The 19,250-nt window shown below is 44.9% G+C and overlaps 1 protein-coding gene across 1 annotated transcript in view; it reads left to right on the top strand.

Moving 5' to 3' along the window:
- Positions 1–19,250, top strand: part of NSMAF (neutral sphingomyelinase activation associated factor) — a 155,172-nt gene that overhangs the window by 74,436 nt on the left and 61,486 nt on the right. Inside the window, exons 17-20 of the mRNA XM_033933475.1 lie at positions 1,882–1,933; positions 2,043–2,163; positions 4,097–4,228; positions 15,156–15,195. Coding sequence (XP_033789366.1) covers positions 1,882–1,933; positions 2,043–2,163; positions 4,097–4,228; positions 15,156–15,195 — 345 coding nt within the window. The remainder of the gene's footprint in view (positions 1–1,881; positions 1,934–2,042; positions 2,164–4,096; positions 4,229–15,155; positions 15,196–19,250) is intronic.

A 19,250-nucleotide genomic window follows, 5' to 3' on the forward strand; every position in this document is an offset into this window, starting at 1 on the left:
CATTTTGACAGTTACGCCAAATTTACAGCTGGGGTAGTTGCAAACATGTAAATGCAAGGTGCACTGATACTGGGTTTTGACAGCATTCCATAACAAAATCTAGGCACCCAGATGAAAGCCTATTCTATAATGGCATCTGGGTGCCTAGATTCTGTTACGGAATGCTATCGTAACCCAGTATCGGTGCACCTTGCATTTACATGTTTGCAACTATGCCAGCTGTAGATTACATTACATTACATTACATTACATTAGTGATTTCTATTCCGCTTGTGCCTTGCGGTTCTAAGCGGATTACAAGTTAGAAGACTGGACATTTCCAGTAGCATTGCAGTACATATAATCAAGAATGCGTTAAGTTACAATTGTTGTTCTGGACTTTTCCAGGATAAATTGGTAGTAGATATTAGATAGTGATAGGTTGTTTAGACGAATAGAGATAATATTGTCCGGATTCTGCTGTTTAGACGAATAGAGATAATACTGTCCGGATTCGGGTGTTGCTGGTGGTGGTGTTAGGGTAGTCATGAGAGCATTTTCTAATACTTTTGTGAGGTTATGATGATGGGAAATGTTTTTTGAAGAGATGAGTTTTGATTTCTTTTCGGAATGCTTTAATGTCTATTGATTTGGTCAGTAGATTGGTGATGGTAGTATCGATCTTTGCTGCCTGTGTCGCTAAAAGGCTGTCATATAGTTTCTTTCGTCGTGTTCCTTTGAGAGGGGGGTGAGTGAATAGGCTCTGAGTTCTCCTTAATCTGTGTGAGAGGTTACGGTGTAGTCTGTTGTTTAGGTAGCTGGGTGCTGTTCCATGTATTACTTTGTATAGTAGACAGTAGAATTTGAACTGGGATCTTGCTTTTATTGGTAGCCAGTGTGAATCTAGGTATGCTTTGGTGATGTGGTCATATTTGCCTAGTGAGTAGATGATTCTGAGGGCTGTGTTCTGAACTGTCTGTAATTGTTTTATCATGTAATTTGGGCATGATAGGTATAGGCTGTTACAGTAATCTACAATACTCAGTACTAGGGATTGTACTAATATCTTGTATTGATCTTTGTTGAAGAATTTTCTTATTTTTCTTAGGTTACGTATTGTGAAGAATGCTCTTTGGATGATTTTGTGGATTTGAGACTGCATTGTGCAGTTTCTGTCTAGTTGAATTCCCAGGATCTTGAGTGTGCTTTGCATTGGGTACTTGATTGTATTTACTTCTAGTTCTGTGAGAGAAGGTTTTTTTTCCCTTTCCAGTAGTAGGAATTTAGTTTTTTCCGAGTTCAGTTTTAGTTTATGACTTGACATCCATTTTTCTACCGTTTCCATTATCATTTTCAGGTGGTTTGTGGATAAGGGGTCTTGAATATTAAAGGGTAGGAGGATAGTTATATCATCTGCATAGCTGAATGATACTGTGTTTAGGGCGTCTAGGGTTATGCCTAGGGATGCTATGAAGAGGTTATGATCTGGCGTAACTGTCAAAATACGGAATATGGGTAACACTGTACTCTTAAGTTATACATCTAAGTGGGAGCCCTCCCAGATGCCATTATAGAATAGGCTTTCATCTGGGTGCCTAGATTCTGTTACGGAATGCTATCGTAACCCAGTATCAGTGCACCTTGCATTTACATGTTTGCAACTACGCCAGCTGTAGATCTGGCGAAACTGTCAAAATGCGGAACATGGGTAATACAGTACCATGCTGTCTGTAGATAACCCCCATTACAGGAAACTATCTTCTCTTTCCATGATGTACTTCTGGGAGGAAAGCAAATACATATGCCACATTTTGTACATTTTTTCATGGTAGCATAATTGTGTGAGAAAAATATGTTGGAAACAAAAAGAAAACTGCCTAACAGTATTGTTATATTGTTTAGCATTGCAGAAACCTGGAAAAATTGTTTGGTTGGTGTGACAGACTTTAAGGAGGTAAGCATCCTGCGATAGTAATGTTCATTGTTTACATGTTGTCTACATGTTTGAAGTCTGCTTTTATTGAGGATCACTGCTTTTTCCATGTACTTCATCCTATCTGTAGCTGATTCCAGAGTTTTATGGACCTGATTGTGACTTCATGCTGAACAGTTTAAAGCTAGACCTTGGCAAGAGACAGGGAGGAAAGGTAGTTGAAGACATTGAACTTCCACTTTGGGCTACAGGTAAATCCACTCAGTATGCATTCACTCCAATGAGTTGTATAAGTTGACTTTCTTCAGTAGTAAGTCTCTGTCAATGGGCATTTGGATAATAATAATAATTTATTTTTATGTACCGCCATACCTGAGAGTTCTAGGCGGTTTACAACAATCAGTCATAGTACATACGATGCAATATATACAATCCAAATGCATACATCAGATTAAATCTTCTGAAGATTATGCATAATAAAATGTTAACTATATTAAGAAATACAAACAATTTAAAAGGATAAAAGTTAGATTAAAAAATAAACATTAAGATTCTAGCATGTTGAATAGATATGTTTTTATCTGTTTTCTAAAGTCAAGATAGGAGGAAGCTTCTAAAACAATTTTTGCAAGCCATGTATTCATTCGGTTCCCCCTCATTAAAGAGCAAATATTTGGGGATCAATATTCAACATGTTTTAAGTGGACAGGAGAGGCTTTTTGCCCACTTAAACCCCACTTAACAGGCCATTCCCAGATACTCGGCAGCACTTAACTACACAGTGCTGCTGAATATCTGCTCTGAGTGCAGTGACTTTGCATGGTTAGTGCCAGGGAAGTGCCAAAAGTTATGTGGACACCAGCCATATTTAGTGCCAGTGCTCGCATAGCTAAGTGGACAGGTTGGACCTTACGAAAGGCAGTCCTATCTTTGCCCATGTAGCTATGTAGGTCTCAGCCAGTACCTTCATAACTTCTAGATCAGTGGCTGAACCAGACATTTAGGACTAGATTCACTAAGCCAGGGGTGTCCAATGTCTGTCCTCGAGGGCCGGAGTCCAGTCGGGTTTTCAGGATTTCCCCAATGAATATGCATGAGATCTATTTGCATGCACTGCTTTCAATGCATATTCATTGGGGAAATCCTGAAAACCCGACTGGACTGCGGCCCTCGAGGATCGACATTGGACACCCCTGCACTAAGCAAACCGATTGTGTACCAATCAGTTTGTGACCCCTGTGCGACCCGATTTTCCTCCGACCCAATTCACTAGCCTCTGTGCTGATCCGATTCGATTCGTGCATGTAAATGAGGGGAAACGGCATGCAAAGTAGGAAGGACGCGATTTACTAACAAAATTCAGGCACACCGATTGGGCTGGCCGATCCAAAAAGAAGCGACTGCTGAGGACCAGTCGCTACTGTCCTTGCCGACTCTCCTGCTCTCTGCTGCCCTGAAATCTCCCGCGTTTGTTGAGGGGGGGGGGGGGTTATTTGACAAGTCTTTTCATTTTTTTTTTTCCATGGCACAGATATTTTGCTTGTGTTACACACGCAAAATATCTGCCCCATAAAAAGAAAAGACAAGCAGGCTTGAGCGGTCTGCTGGGCACGATGGACCACTGGTCTGATCCAGCAGCGGCAATTCTTATGTTCTTAAAAAGGTCATTTGAGCCAAGGGTACAACCTTAAGCTTTGTCTACCATCTTGTGATCACGGTCATCATCTTAATGGGTTTTTTCTTTTTCATCATTTGATTATATGACAGACTCCAATAAAATATGGAAAGTGAAATTTTCTATAGAAAAGAAAATACAGGGTGATTTTGAATTTAACCTTTTTTTTGTTAGCAAACCTCATAGTAGTCAGATAATCCAGTGATATTGACAGGTTGCTGTTTAAGGAGATTTAATCGCGTATGTCTGTCTACCTGCTGATATTCAGTGGCATTTAACTGCCAATGAATATTGGCACAAACCGCTCCTGCACTGTTCAGTTAGGGCCAGAGCAGTTTATGGGCAGAGCTTGGGTGGAGCCAGAACTTAAATATTCAATCCACTAACTTAAGGGGCTAAAGTTAGAACAGGCTCAGATGGTGGTCATAATGTGGTGTGTGTGTTTGTGGTTTTTCTTTCTAAGTACATACTATAAATTCATTATCCTTTCTGTTTTCTTATTCCAATAGATCCTAGTGATTTTCTTCAGAAAAATCGAGAAGCTTTAGAAAGTCAGCATGTGTCCGAACACCTCCATGAGTGGATTGACCTAATATTTGGCTATAAACAGAGAGGGAGCGAAGCTGTTATGGCGCACAATGGTATGAAGACCACACTGCAGAAAAGTGAACTTTTAAATCTCAGAATGGGGGTAATTTGACAGATGAAAAAAAGAGTTAATGCCACAAGAATTAACAGTAGACACTTAAACCCCCCTCCCTTTTTTACAAAACTGTGCAAGAGGTGTACCTGGACTTCAGTAAAGCTTTTGACAGTGTCCCACACCGCAGGCTGCTAAGCAAGATGGAATCGATGGGGTTAGGAGAGACACTAACTGCATGGGTCAATGATTGGCTGAGTGGCAGACTTCAGAGGGTGGTGGTTAATGGTACCCTCTCTAAAACATCGGAGGTGACCAGTGGAGTGCCGCTGGGCTCGGTCCTGGGTCCACTCCTTTTCAACATATTCATAAGGGATCTGACTCAAGGGCTTCAAGGTAAAATAACACTATTCGCCGATGATGCCAAACTATGTAATATAGTAAGTGAATGCAGTTTACAGAATTATATGGCACAGGACCTGCTTACATTGGAAAGTTGGTCCTCAACCTGGCAGCTAGGCTTCAATGCTAAGAAATGTAAGGTCATGCACCTCGGAAGCGGAAATCCATGCAGGACGTACTTCTTGAACGGAGAAACTTTAACTAGGACTTCAGCAGAACGAGATTTAGGAGTAATCATCAGTGCAGACATGAAAACTGCCAATCAAGTGGAGAAGGCTTCATCTAAGGCAAGGCTGTATCAATAGAAGTTTCGTCGGCCGAAAGCCTGAAGTCATAATGCCGTTGTATAGGGCCATGGTGAGACCTCATCTGGAGTACTGTGTGCAATTCTGGAGGCCACATTACAGTAAAGATGTGCGCAGAATTGAATTGGTTCAACGGACGGCCACCAAGATGATCTCGGGGCTCAAGGGTCTCTCGTACGAAGAAAGACTGAACAAATTGCAACTCTACACTCTTGAGGAACGTAGGGAGAGGGGAGACATGATCGAAACATTTAAGTACCTCACGGGACATGTCGAAGTGGAAGATGATATTTTCTTTCTCAAGGGACCCTCGGCCACAAGAGGGCACCCGCTCAAACTCAGGGGCAGAAAATTTCATGGCGACATTAGAGAGTATTTCTTCACAGAGAGAGTAGTTGATCATTGGAACAAGCTTCCAGTGCAGGTGATCGAGGCAGACAGCGTGCCAGACTTTAAGAATAAATGGGATACCCATAGGGGCTCCCTACAAGGGTCAAGATAAGGAAATTGGGTCATTAGGGCATAGACAGGGGGTGGGTAAGCAGAGTGGGCAGACTTGATGGGCTGTAGCCCTTTTCTGCCGTCATCTTCTATGTTTCTATGAGGTATTTAGCGCTGGCCAGAATGCAGAATGCTCTGTGCTGCTCTGATGCTCATAGGAGCTTTATGACCATTGGAGCAGCACAGAGCATTCGGCATTAAAATCCTGTTGCGTGTTTTTGTAGAAGGGGGGTTAATTACTTAATAAATTGTTAGAACCCACTGCAGGGAGTGAAAAAGACCTCAGAACATTTTGCGTATATAATCATCGAACCGATCCATCCAATCGCTAATTAGAAAACTACCTCTTTGCTACAATATTTTACTGATTAATATTTTTTTAAAAAAATCACCTAGTTCAAAACAAATTTTGATGATCCCCGACAAGACCCGTGTTTTGTCAGTTCCATTTCAGAGCAGATATATTCTGAAAAAAAAGCCAATTTCAGCATTCCAAAACTAGAATGGCTCCATTTTGGTGGTGATAATAAAAGTCATATTTAAGCTACCCTATAGCCAACCTAAGAAGGATAGTAATCAAAGAAATGCACTAATCATTTATTTATTTAGTCGACTTTCTAGCCCGTCCTCCTAGAAGAGCCCAGAATGGGTTACAAGTTTACATACACAGTAAAAGGTTTAGCAACAAGATTATAACTTCACTAGTCTTTAAGCCCGTTACATTAACGGGTGCTAGAACATATGTGTGTGTGTCTGTCTTTTTTTCTCTCTCTCTCCTTAGCCGCTTTCTTTCTTTCTGCCTTTCTTTTTCCTTGGCTGTCCATCACCACCCCTTGCCTGCTCCCCCTGTCCATTTTCCCTTCCTTTTACCTCCACTGTGTCCACCACCACCCCTTCACTGCTCTCCTTAAGCAGCAGCAGCCCTTCTCCCTTTGTTTTACCTCCCCCCTGTTCAGCAGCACCTCTTTCCTTCTCCCTCTGTCCAACATTAGTCCTCCGTTCCTTTTTCTTCACCTCCCCTGTCCATCAGCATCTCTTTCCTTCTCCCCCTGTCCAGCAGTAGGCATCCCTTCCTTTTTTATCCTCCCTCCTCCTTCTTATCCCTATGATACTCTTACCTTGCTCTGCCCCTGATCAAAGGTTCCCGACAGCTGCCCAGTTGCACCCATTGGAAAAGTTCCCACTGCCGCATCCCGCACCCCTCCTGACGCGGCTCCCGCTGTCCTTTCTGTCTGTCTCTGTCCCTGGCCTCCTTTGCCTGTCTTTCTGTGTATCTCCCTGACTCTGTGTCTTTCTTCTTTCCTTTATGTCTCCCTTCCTCCCTCTGTCTGTCTGTCCAAAGCAGCATTCCATCCCCCTCCATTTCCCTCCCCCCACACCAGTTCCCTGTGCACCTGCCCCTGTGTCTTTCTTATTTTCTTTGTGTTTCCCTTCCTCTCTCTGTCTGTCCAAAGCAGCATTCCATCCCCCTCCATTTCCCTCCCCCCACACCAGTTCCCTGTGCACCTGCCCCTGTGTCTTTCTTATTTTCTTTGTGTTTCCCTTCCTCTCTCTGTCTGTCTGTCCGTCCAAAGCAGCATTCCCTTCCCCTCCATTTCCCTCCCCCCCCACCAGTTCCCTGTGCAGCAGCATTAGCGTTTCCTCTACCCCCCCCCCCCCTTTCCCTTCCCGCGGGCCGGACTACAAAGGTGGTGATTCCAGAATCCAGCAGCGCTTGCATCAGTCTCCACACGCTGCTTCGGGCTCTTCTACTGCCCTGATTTACTCTGGCACGTCCCTGATGACATCATCAGAGACGCGGCAGAGCAAATCAGGGCAGTAGAAGGGCCCGAAGCAGCGTGTGGAGACTGATGAACACGCTGCTGGAATCGCCATTCGGGCCCGCGGGAAAAGAAGGGGGTGGGCGGCAAAGGAGAAACGGAGATCGTCGGCGGCGGCAGGAGAAACGGAGAACGTCGTCTGGCTGCGGTCCGGCTTGTGGAGTTGATAGGCTGGTGACGTATTAGCGCGAATGCGCACTCCTTAGGCCACAGACCTACAGCGCACGGAACACGCAAATAGGAATGCGCATGCGCGAGTTAGCCTTTTATTATATAGGATATACAGCAGATAGACAGAACAGCTAATCAAAAGGATGAAGAACAGTAGTAGAAATTCCTGTGTACATGTTTTGGGTACTGGGCACAGTAACATGGCAAACGATGGGCAACAAGGATACAAATTCACATATAAGATATTCAGAACAGCAGATTAAAGGGAAGAACAGCAGCAGAGGGATAATTCTTATGAACTGTATGGAGAGGAGAGTACAAGATTTGGGGCTAAACACAGTAGCATGGCAACCGAGAGGCCCTATATGTAAAGCAGCTAGAATTACAATATATTTGAAGTGTAGGACAGATTTTGGCATTTATGGTTTGGGTAACTGTAGTAGGGAGCTAAGATCTTGCTTAGTTTCGCACCGAGTGTGTGCCTCGAGACTTAGTTCTGCCTGTAAGGCAAGTGGAGGGCACATTCAATGTGGCAGAATAATTTTGCTGAGGTAGAAATAGGGGTTAGGGGCGTGTTGCAAGAGTCAGGTAAAACGGTGGGTTTTTATTGCTTTCCTGAAGTTTAGTAAGCCTGTCCGTAATCTATCGGTTTGATTAGAAGTGAAAACTAAGTTTCTTTTTGTAGAATGTTTTAATGAAGATGTTCAGAATGCATGGATAAATTTTCATGAATTTATTTTTCTCACTATAAAAGGATGGATTTTGCTGGTAATTAACACCCCCCCTTTTTTTCCGAAGCTACTTTTTTAATGCCGGTTGCAGCGGTATTAGCTCCAACACTGATAGGAATTCTGTGAACATCGGAGCTAATACCACCACAGCTGGCGATAAAACAAAAGAGCCTAACGAGGCTTTGTAAAAGGGGGGGGGGGCAGTAAATTTTGTTGTGCTTCACCAGAAACTCTCACTTCCACCAAAGTAGAGGGTACTACTCCAAATACTTTATGATTCCAGAAGAAGAGGAATTCAGAGGTGTCTGGTCCACCGAGGAGCAATCGGGATGCACAGATTTTCTGAAGGACCCTATTGGAAAGACATGTCAAGAGTTCCTCACCCAAGGAATAGTGGAGACATCTCATTCGATAGTCTTGTTATGCTGGTCGGAGAAAACAATATTGTGGGCACTTTGTGTGGTTCGTTGAGGTAAAGAGAGCTCTGATTGGGTTCCCCATCGCTGGAACGGTGTTTAGATAACTGCAGTGTCTAGAGACCACTTGTGAGGTTTAAGTTTGACAGTGAATTTGCTAATACAACTGATTGACCTGGGACGTGAACTTCTTGAAAGTCCACTTGGAGGGACAAAGCAAAGCCCCAGAGGTGGTATGCCTCCCTGCAGAGGAATAGGGATCCTGAACCTCCTTGCTTGTTGACGTAGAATATTGTCTATATGGCTGGAAGATTCGCCAGACATAGAACATGGGGTCGTAGTGATGTGTAGATATAGCTCTGCTGGGCCCCCGATGACCCTGGGTCTTGAAGGGACCAAAAGGTGCTCCCCAGCCTGTGTTAGAGACAAAGACCATACCATACTACATGGTTTATCTAGTCTGTATTATCAGAAAAGCAATATATACATATATAGATTTAAATATAGATATAAATATTCACAGAGACACATTTATAAGTGCTGTTATCTAATGCTGCTAGTCTCCACAGAGAGGCACTTTTGAGTGTTGTTACCTTTTACTTTGTGGCTTTCATCTGTTGGTGATTCAGTTTTTATACACCACATAGTTTTATTTACTCCTGATGCAGCCCTTAATGTGGGCAAAGCACAGCCTGTTGGGTTTTATGTGATGTTTTATCTGATCGTGCACAATAAAATTGAACTTGGTTCCTACACATCTTTTTGGCTGTGCTGCTTTTCGTTGACTACCATTTTGGATTTTGCCGACCGCCTGCCCTGTTGTTTTCTAGTGATAGGTGTGTACTACTGTCCACCTGGTCAGGATGAACAGACAGATGCTGAAATATTTTTCAGAAATTAGGGAGGCTAACAAACTGAGTAACAGAATAATAGATGATTTCAATTGCCCTAATATTTCAGATTTGGTATCGTCTGCAAAGAGGCAAATCATACCTGACAAACCCCGATATTGCTGAAGGGTTGTCAGATAAGATTTGCCTCTTTGCGGATGATACCAAAATCTGCAATAGAGTAGACAAACCAGATGGTGTGAATAACATGAAGAAAGACCTGACGAAGCTTGGTCTGAAATTTGGCAGCTAAAATTTAATGCTAAGAAATGCAAGTTTATGCATTAGGGCTGCAAAAACCCGAGGGAACAGTACTTTAGAAGGTGAAGAACTTATGTGCACAACAGAAGAGTGGGACTTGGGTGTGACTGTGATGATCGTAAAGTGGCCAAAAAGGTTGAAAAGGTGACGTCGAAAGCTAGAAGGATGCTAGGTTGCATAGGGAGAGGTATGGCCAGAAGGAAAAATGAGGTATTGATGCCCCTGTATAAGACTCTAGTGAGACCTCATTTAGAATATTGTGTGTAATTCTGGAGACTGCACCTTCAAAAAGATATAAAAAGGATGGAGTCAGTCCAAAATGGTATGTGGCCTTCATCATAAGGCGTATGGGGACAGACTTAAAGATCTCAATCTGTATACTTTGGAGGAAAGGCGGGAGAGGGGAGATATGATAGAGACATTTAAATACCTACGTATTGTAAATGTGCATGAATCGAGTCTCTTTCATTTGAAAGGAAACTGCAATGAGCGGGCATAGGATGAAGTTAAGAGGTGATAGGCTCCAGAGTAATCTGAGGAAATACTTTTTTACAGAAAGGGTGGTAGATGCATGGAACAGTCTCCCGGAAGAGGTGGTGGAGACAGAGATTGTGTCTGAATTCAAGAGGGCCTGGGATAGGCACGTGGGATCTCTCAGGGAGAGAAAGAGATAATGGTTACTGTGGATAGGCAGACTAGATGGGCCATTTGGCCTTTATCTGCCATCATGTTTCTAATAATGGGTGATTTCAATTGATCCCTAGCGTAATGACCACAAAGCTAAGTACTATTACTAATAGATGCTGGCATTGTAAACTTGAAGCAGGGACTCTAGATCATTTATTATTCTATTGTCCCTTTATCATGGCCTTTTGGAAATCAATTTGGTGCCAAATTAATTGTTTATTAGAGAATCATGTAGCATTATCATATGATAAGATTCTATTCGGTACATCAATGAGAACAAAAAGTCAGATTTAATCAAACAACAATAAACTTTTATTGATTATGACAGAGGTTGCCATTCAAAATATCACAAGTAATTGGAAAAACTGCAATAGATTAAATTATACCTTCTGGTGGAATTCGTTATGTCACATTTATAAAATGAAAGCATAATTGCTATTCAAAAAGGGTATTATAATAAATTTAAAAAGATCAGGGGGCCATTGACGACTTACTGTAATGAGTAAACACCATTTTTTATTGAAAGTATATTTGCAAATGGGGGAGGAGGGTGAATTAAAGTTTTACTATAGGTTTAATCAATAGTAAAGAATATTTATATTTGTATATTTTTGATTGAATGCTAAAGGAAAGGGTGAGTGAGAAGGGAATAAATTTATTTATTTGATGCTATACTAGAAAGAAATTCAAGTGATGTACCGTATTTGCCGGCGTATAGGACGACTGGGCGTATAAGACGACCCCCCAACTTTTAGTTAAAAAATAGAGTTTTGTGTTATACTCGCCGTATAAGACGACCCCTTCTTCCGCACACCTTCTCTACCGCCCCGGGTGCAGCACAGCCGGCCAGGTTCCCTTACTTTTGTGGCACTTCCCCGACCGACCGACAACAGCCCCGGTCCGACAAACCTCCCTGCCCTTAACCGCGAATCTAAATTACCTTCTTACAGCTGCTGTAAGAAGGTATTTAGATTCGCGGCTACAGGGCAGGGAGGATTGTCGGGCCCGGGCTGTTATCGGTCGGTCGGGGAAGTGCCACAAAAGTAAGGGAACCTGGCCGGCTGTGCTGCAACCGGGGCGGGGCGGCCGCCCCTCTCTCTTGGTAGCCACTCGAACCGCGAGGCTACTCTCCTTCTCCTTACTTGCCATGCCTGCAGCACAGAGCCGAACGGAAGTCTTCCCGACGTCAGCGCTGACGTCGGAGGGAGGGAGGGCTTTGTTTAAGCCCTCCCTCCCCTCCGAAGTCAGCGCTGACGTCGGGAAGACTTCCGTTCGGCTCTGTGCTGCAAGCAGAGAAGGTAGGGAGAAGAAGAGCCGCGCGACTGAGTACATCCAGCCCCGCAAGTAAGGGCATGTAAACTGTACCCGGCGTATAAGACGACCCCCGACTTTGGGGAGGATTTTAAGGTACTAAAAAGTCGTCTTATACGCCGGCAAATACGGTATTTAATTTTAAATGTTTTATTATTTGTACACTTGTTGTAAGATTAAAAAATGAATAAAGAATAATAAAAAAAAAAGTACTATTACTTAATTTATAAATTAATATTAACTAATATTTAACTTGAATATAAAGTCAGGATTTCAAGAAACTGCATAGTTAAAACACAGATCGAGTGAGGAGATGACATGTAAATCATTAGGCAAATGAAAGTTTTTGAGCCTAGTGTGGTGTCTCTGAGGATCGGGGGTATATGGTTCACAATGTCTGTGCTTTATCTAGTGCTCACCACTCAATAGTGCATCATATTGAATTCTATAGAGCACTCCTGCAAGTATTTTAGAAACTATGCTGTTTCAGCCCCTCTTTAAGCCTCTGGTTCTTGCTTACAGTGCCTTCTTTTCTATATAACCATTATTCCCTACACCCCTTCTTGCATCCTCCAGTGTTTGTGGCAGCACCTAATAACAAGTTTCATCTCCAGATCTAGCTAAATTTTGTCTATGGCGTTTTTCATTTGAAGCTCCTGCACTAAGGAATGAACTTCCACTATATATTGGTTTTGAATCTATACACCCTAAATTTAAATCTGCCTTGAAAACCTTTTATACTTGTACAGTATTTGCCAAGCTTTAGTTTTTAACTTCAAATGCCTGGTTTGTTTGTGCTCATCTTCTGCAACTCTTTTTATCTGTTCTATCTTTCACTTGTCTTGTGATTTGCGCTTCTCTACTTTCCTTCATAATTACATGTCCTATAATGCTAGATTATACCTCTTTATGAAGCTCTTTTATTAAAGAGCATTAAGTCCCTGAATACTTTTATGTGCAAAAGCAGGGTGTATCTTAAAGCATTTTGCATTATTTTCCCTATTTCTGCACACTAAACCCTGCATTAATGATAAGGGGGCGGAGACTCTGCATTCCTGTGTTATCAAGCTTGAACTGTGGATTGGCCACAGTTGGAAACAGGATACTGGGCTAGATGGATCATTGGGCTGACCTAGGGCTAGATTCACTAAGCAAACCGATCGTGTATCGATTGGTTTGCAAGCCCTTTACGACTAGATTTCCCTCCTACACTATTCACTAACGCCTGTAGCGATCCGGTTCCGATCGTCCCATGCAAATAGTAAAACCCCATGCAAAATAGCCAAGCGATTGATTCACTAACAATTGCTTGGCTATTTTGAGTCGGATTTTACAATTGGCAAACCCGACTGCTGCAAACCTGTCGGTAACTGAGTTACTGTCAGGTCTGCAGGCTTTTTGACAGGCCTGCCTGTCTTTTTTATTCATTTTTTTTCCATGGCACAGATATTTTGCATATGTTACACACACAAAATATCTGCCCCATAAAAAAAAAAAAAAGAACAAAAAAGACAAGACAGGCCTGTCAAAAAAAATATGTACCCTCTCACTAAAACGCGCCCCCCAAGCAAGGCTGCCCCCGACCAGCACAGCCCTCGCCCCACTCCCAGCACGGACTGCACCCCCCCTGAGAAAAAAGCAGGAGGGATGCCAATTCCCTCTTAACATCAGCCCCCTCCCCTGACCGACACTGCCCTCGCCATCCCCCCCGCTGACCAGCACAGCCCACCCCCTGCAGTAAAAAGTTGTGAGCAGAAGGGGTTCTCAGCCCCTTCTGCTCCTAGGCCTCCCACCACCTGGCCCACCCCAGTCAGCCCAAGCGGTCGGGTCCACCCACCCACCCTGTTACCTTTAAAATAGTTGGGAGCAAGAGGGATGCTTAATCCCTTCTGCTCCTTGGAGGCTCCGAACATCTTCAGGAGCAAGAGGGGTGCCCGGACCCTCCTGCTGCTTCTACGCTGCTCCAAAATCTTCGGGAGCAGGAGGAAAGTCCTCCTGCTCCTACTCTGCTGCCAGCCGCCACCCAATAGTGGCCTTAGGCCTCGCCCCGGCGCACCATCTGATGCACGGGGAGAGGCCTAAGGCACTGATTGGCTGAGGCTCTATTGGGCTGCGGTCGGCAGCAGAGTAGGAGCAGGAGGACTTTCCTCCTGCTCCCGAATATTTTGGAGCGGCGTAGGAGCAGGAGGAGGGTCTGGGCACCCCTCCTGCTCCCGAAGATGTTCAGAGCCTCCAAGGAGCAGGAGGGACCGGGCATCCCTCCTGCTCCTAACTATTTTAAAGATACCGGGGTGGGCCGGGGGATGGGAGACCAAGGAGCAGGAGGGACTGAGCATCCCTCCTGCTCACAACTTTTTAATGTCGTGGGTGGGCCGTGCCAGTTGGGGGGGGGGGTGAGGGCCGTGCTGCATGCATGCAGCTTTTTTTGTTTTTTTTAAACGCTGATGGCAGGAGGGAATTGCATCCCTCCTGCTTTTTTTTCCAGGGGTGAGGGGGCGCGGGCGTGTTGCGAGTGCTGTTGTCAAGCATGGCTGTTATGTCGGGCCGGTGCCTGATCTCTCTTCCCTGCTCGCCATACTCTCCTGCTCTCTGCCGCCGTTCCCCGCAGTACAGGCCCGCTTTAAAACCATGGGCTTGCACTGCAAGGAACGGCGGCAGAGAGCAGGAGAGTCTAGGAGCAGGCAAGAGAGATCTGGGCTGGGTTGAGCCCTGACAGTAGTGACAGGAGGCTGCTTCTCCTGTCACTACTGTCAGGGTGTGCGCATGAGTGGGGATCGCTCTGGCCATGGGTAGGGGGGGGTGTTAACGATCATTCCCATTTGCATGCAGGCCTTTACTGAATTGATCGGCCGGCATGCAAACAGATCGCACACGGTTTGGAGGTTTAGTGAATCTAGGCCCTAGTATGGCTACAAGTATTCTTAAGTTATGTACATTCTGATTAGCACCTGCTAATTGGATAACGCAGAATTAACGTAGGACCCCTTAGTGCCTCCTAAATAGGAAGTAGTAAGTGCTTCTGTATTACTTTTTTGTAGGTTCCATGTTCTAATGAAATATTAGCAAAGAACCTGCCCAAAAAAAAGCATTGCTTGCGTTTATTATGTGAGAATAGCCTACATTAGTGTAAGTCCAATTAGCATATTGTAATAAAAGGGCCCCTATAGTTTTAATATATAGTGCTATTGAATGTATTTTGTATCTATGTATTTCCCCTTTTCAATGTTTTATCTCCCCATTTTAGATCATATTTAATTGTAAACCATTTAAATGCCTGTGCTGACTTTGCGGTATATCAAATAAAGATGATGATGAACAATCTTCTAAAAAAATTATAATATGAAGGGCAGAGCAGAGTGACAGCATGCACTTTGATAGATTTCCAAATCTGTGGAAATAATTTATTTTTTTTTATTACTGTTCCTTTTCTCAGTGTTCCATCCATTGACATATGAAGGAGTGAACTTGGACAGGTAATTAAACTCTTATAAAATTAGTGTTTCAGAAGGGGTATTTTGCATTGGCTTGTTTTGATTAAGTTCTCTCTGGTTTCATGGCAACATAATAAATGATGACGGAAATAGACCAAATCCATCCAGTCTTCCAAATTTATTCTGTTCATTCAGCACATAGTTAAGCTGCCCAAGGTGACTAGAAATCAGGATTCAAAAGATGTATGAACAAGTTCCTGGAGGAAAAGCCCATTAAAAATCATTAGCCAGGTAGATTTGGGGTCATTGCTTATCCCTGGAAATGAGCTATGATGAATAGCTCAAACTTATGAGATCTGCTGGGTATTTATGGCCTTGATTTGTGGATCACTGTGAGGAGAGCAGGGCAGCTACATGATCACTGTGAGGAGAGCAGGGCAGGTGCAGGAGAGTCAGGAGGCAGAGGAGAGAAGCGAAGGGGAGAAGGCAGGAGATAGTAAGGGGCAGCGGCGAGAGATAGCTCCGCCCACCCCTCCGACGTCACCACAGAGCAGAACCGGAGCTCCTCCTTAAAAGGAGAGGGGCCAATGGCGCCCAGCCGTTCGACGCGCGCCGAAGGCGTGCGTTAAAGGCACTCACCTTAGCGAGAGCGCCTTTGCGAAGGGCCTTGAGAAAGGGACGAGCCACCACTGAAGGAGACCACAGCAGGTGCAGAGGATACACAACCAGGCAGGCGCAGAGGACTTGCAGCAGGTACAGAGGACACACAACCAGGCACACACAGAGGACTCGCAGCAGGCGCAGAGGACTCGCAGCAGGTACAGAGAGCACACAACCAGGCAGGCGCAGAGGACTCGCAGCAGGCGCAGAGGACTCGCAGCAGGTACAGAGAGCACTCAACCAGGCAGGCGCAGAGGACTCGCAGCAGGTACAGAGAGCACACAACCAGGCAGGCGCAGAGGACACACAGCAGGTACAGAGAACACACAACCAGGCAGACACAGAGGACACAGCAGGCGCAGAGGACTCACTGCAGGTACAGAGGACACACAACCAGGCAGACAGAGGACAAAGCAGGCGCAGAGGACACCCACAGCAGACGCGGAGGACAGCAATGGAAGCAGCAGACAGAAGTAGGAAGTTGAGCTACTCAGTGTTTTGCACTGTCTGCCATATGTATGACTACCTCCCCTCTGGGAGGTGGTCTTATGTTTGCGCTCGATGCAGAGAACTGGAGAGCCTGAAGAAACAAGTCATACTCCTGGAGGGCAGAATACTGGAACTGGAGGCACTTCGAGCAGTGGAGGAGGAGGAGGACAAGGATGCAGAGAACATCATGCCAGAGGAAACCATCAAAGAAGAGATCAGAGAGCTGGAGAAATTCATAGAGGAGCCATACAAGGAGACTGTGAAAAATCACCAGCAACAGTGGAACTTACGGGATACATCTACAGAGAGTGAGGACCACCAGCAGGACAACATAGCAGCTGGATCTGGAGGCAGCGGAGGGGACCCACAAGAAGACAAGTCCGATGCGAGCCAATGCCAAGATTAGGGAAGATGGGAGGACACAGACCTGCGGCTGGAGAATCAAGAGAAGACAGAGGACAGCAATCATCGTGGGGGACTCCATCATCAGACAAGTCGACAGCCACATAGCGGGAGGAAGACGGGATTGAATGGTGACCTGCCTACCAGGAGCCAAGATAGAAGACATAGTGAGCCACATCGACAGGATCATCGACAGCGTGGAACAAGAAGATACGGCAGTGGTCTATGTGGGAACAAACAACATGAGCAACAGGAACTACAACAGAGATGTACTGAAGCACCAGTTCTGGGCACTAGGAAGGAAGCTGAAGACCAGAATGCAGAGGAAAGCATTCTCGGAGATCCTGCCGGTACCCATGGCAGATGAGAAGAGACAGATGGAGCTGCAAGCAGTCAACGCGTGGATGCGGCGCTGGTGTGAGGAAGAGGGTTTTCTACTTCGTGCGTAACTGGATGACGTTCTGGGGGAAGAGCAAGCTGTACAGTAAGGATGGACTCCACCTCAGCAGAGATGGAACAAGGCTACTTGCAAGCAATATCAAGAGAGAAGTTGAGAAGCTTTTAAACTAGGAAGAAAGGGAAAGCCGACAGTTGACCAAGACAGAGTCGATGATTCGGGAACTGGTATTCCTGGAGAATACCGTGCAGGAAGATGGAGGGGAAGACTCACCAGATCACAGATAAGACAGACTTAAAGGGACACGAGGGAAGGGCACGAAAGAAGGGAACAGGCTGCAAACTCAAAGTGTATGTACACGTATGCAAGGAGCCTTAGAAATAAGATGGGTGAATTAGAAGCTGTGGCACAAAAGGATAACGTTGGCATCATCGGCATCATAGAAACATGGTGGACTGATGAAAACGTCTGGGACACGGTGCTACCGGGATGCAAACTATACCGCAGAGACAGAGTGACTCAAAAAGGAGGAGGCATTGCCATATATGTTAAAGAGGGAATTGAATCTACTGGAGAGAACATGCCACAACAGACGGATAGGTTAGAGTCTCTATGGGTCAAAATTCCAGGAACAAACGGACCGGAAACGAGGATAGGCATCTACTCCCAACCCCCAGGGCAGTCGAAAGAAATTGATGAAGAAATGACGGATGAGATTAAATGCAACTGCAAAGAAGGCAACACAGTTGTCATGGGTGACTTCAACTATCCGGGGATAGAATGGAACTTCGGCACCTCCAGCTGTGCTAGAGAGACCAAGTTCCTGGAAACTGTAGGCGATTGCTTCCTGGAACAACTTGTCAAGGAAAACATGAGAGGAAACGCAATTCTGGACTTAATTCTAAATGGGCTAAGAGGACCAGCACAGGATGTAGAAGTAGAAGGGATGCTGGGAAACAGCGATCACAATATGATCCGCTTCAACCTGGAAACAGGGACGAAACATTGGTCCAGATCGATGACCATGACACTAAACTTCCGAAAAGGGAATTATGAAGGGATGAGGCGCATAGTGGGGAAGAAGATAAAAAATGTGAAGACACTAGAGCAAGCTTGGTCTCTTTTTAAAGATACAGTCACCGAGGCACAAAATCTATATATACCGCATATCAAAAAGGGATCAAAGAAGAAAAAAATAAAGAACCGGCGTGCTCACTACAGAGGTTAAGGAAGCGATCAGAGACAAAAAAAACCTCGTTTAAGGAATGGAAAAGATCAAAAACAGATGAAAATTGGAATAAGCACAAACAACATCAACACAGGTGCCCTAAGGCAGTCTTTCACTGCTAAAAGACACTACAAGGAAAAAATAGCCAAGGAGGCGAAAAACTTCAAGCCGTTCTTTCGATATATTAAAGCAGGGGTGTCCAATGTCGGTCCTCGAGGGCCGCAGTCCAGTCGGGTTTTCAGGATTTCCCCAATGAATATGCATGAGATCTATTAGCATACAATGAAAGCAGTGCATGCAAATAGATCTCATGAATATTCATTGGGGAAATCTTGAAAACCCGACTGGACTGCGGCCCTCGAGGACCGACATTGGACACCCCTATATTAAAGGGAAACGACCTGCGAAGGAGGCAGTGGGACCTTTGGATGACCTAGGAATAAAGGGAGCGATAAGGGAGGACAAGGCTATCGCTGACAGACTGAACATGTTTTTTTCATCTGTATTTACCAAAGAGGATATACGCCTCAACCAGTAGGTGTATGGGAGAAATGGTAGCCACCATGGGAGAGGGCAGCAATGGAGTGCTGGAGGCACTGGAGTGCTCAGGGCAAATACATGTTTCAACTAGAGCAAGCAGGTGGAGGGAAATGTAGCTAGTGAAGCACGAAATGGAAGCCCAAGGAAGTCAGAAGATGAGCTTTCCTGTCTTCTGCATCGACTGCAATATGTATGACTACCTCCCTTCGGGGATCCAGGCATACATTTGCGATCGATGCATGGAGATGGATAGCTTGAAATGTCAGGTAAGACTATTGGAGGGAACAGTGATGGAACTCGAAGACAGAATCCGAGCACAAGGGAAGATTCTAGTGGAGTACAGCCCAAACGACGAGGTCAAGGATCTAGAAACGTTCATAG

This window comes from Geotrypetes seraphini, chromosome 2, assembly GCF_902459505.1.
Source record: "Geotrypetes seraphini chromosome 2, aGeoSer1.1, whole genome shotgun sequence".
In the NCBI taxonomy this organism is placed as follows: domain Eukaryota; kingdom Metazoa; phylum Chordata; class Amphibia; order Gymnophiona; family Dermophiidae; genus Geotrypetes; species Geotrypetes seraphini.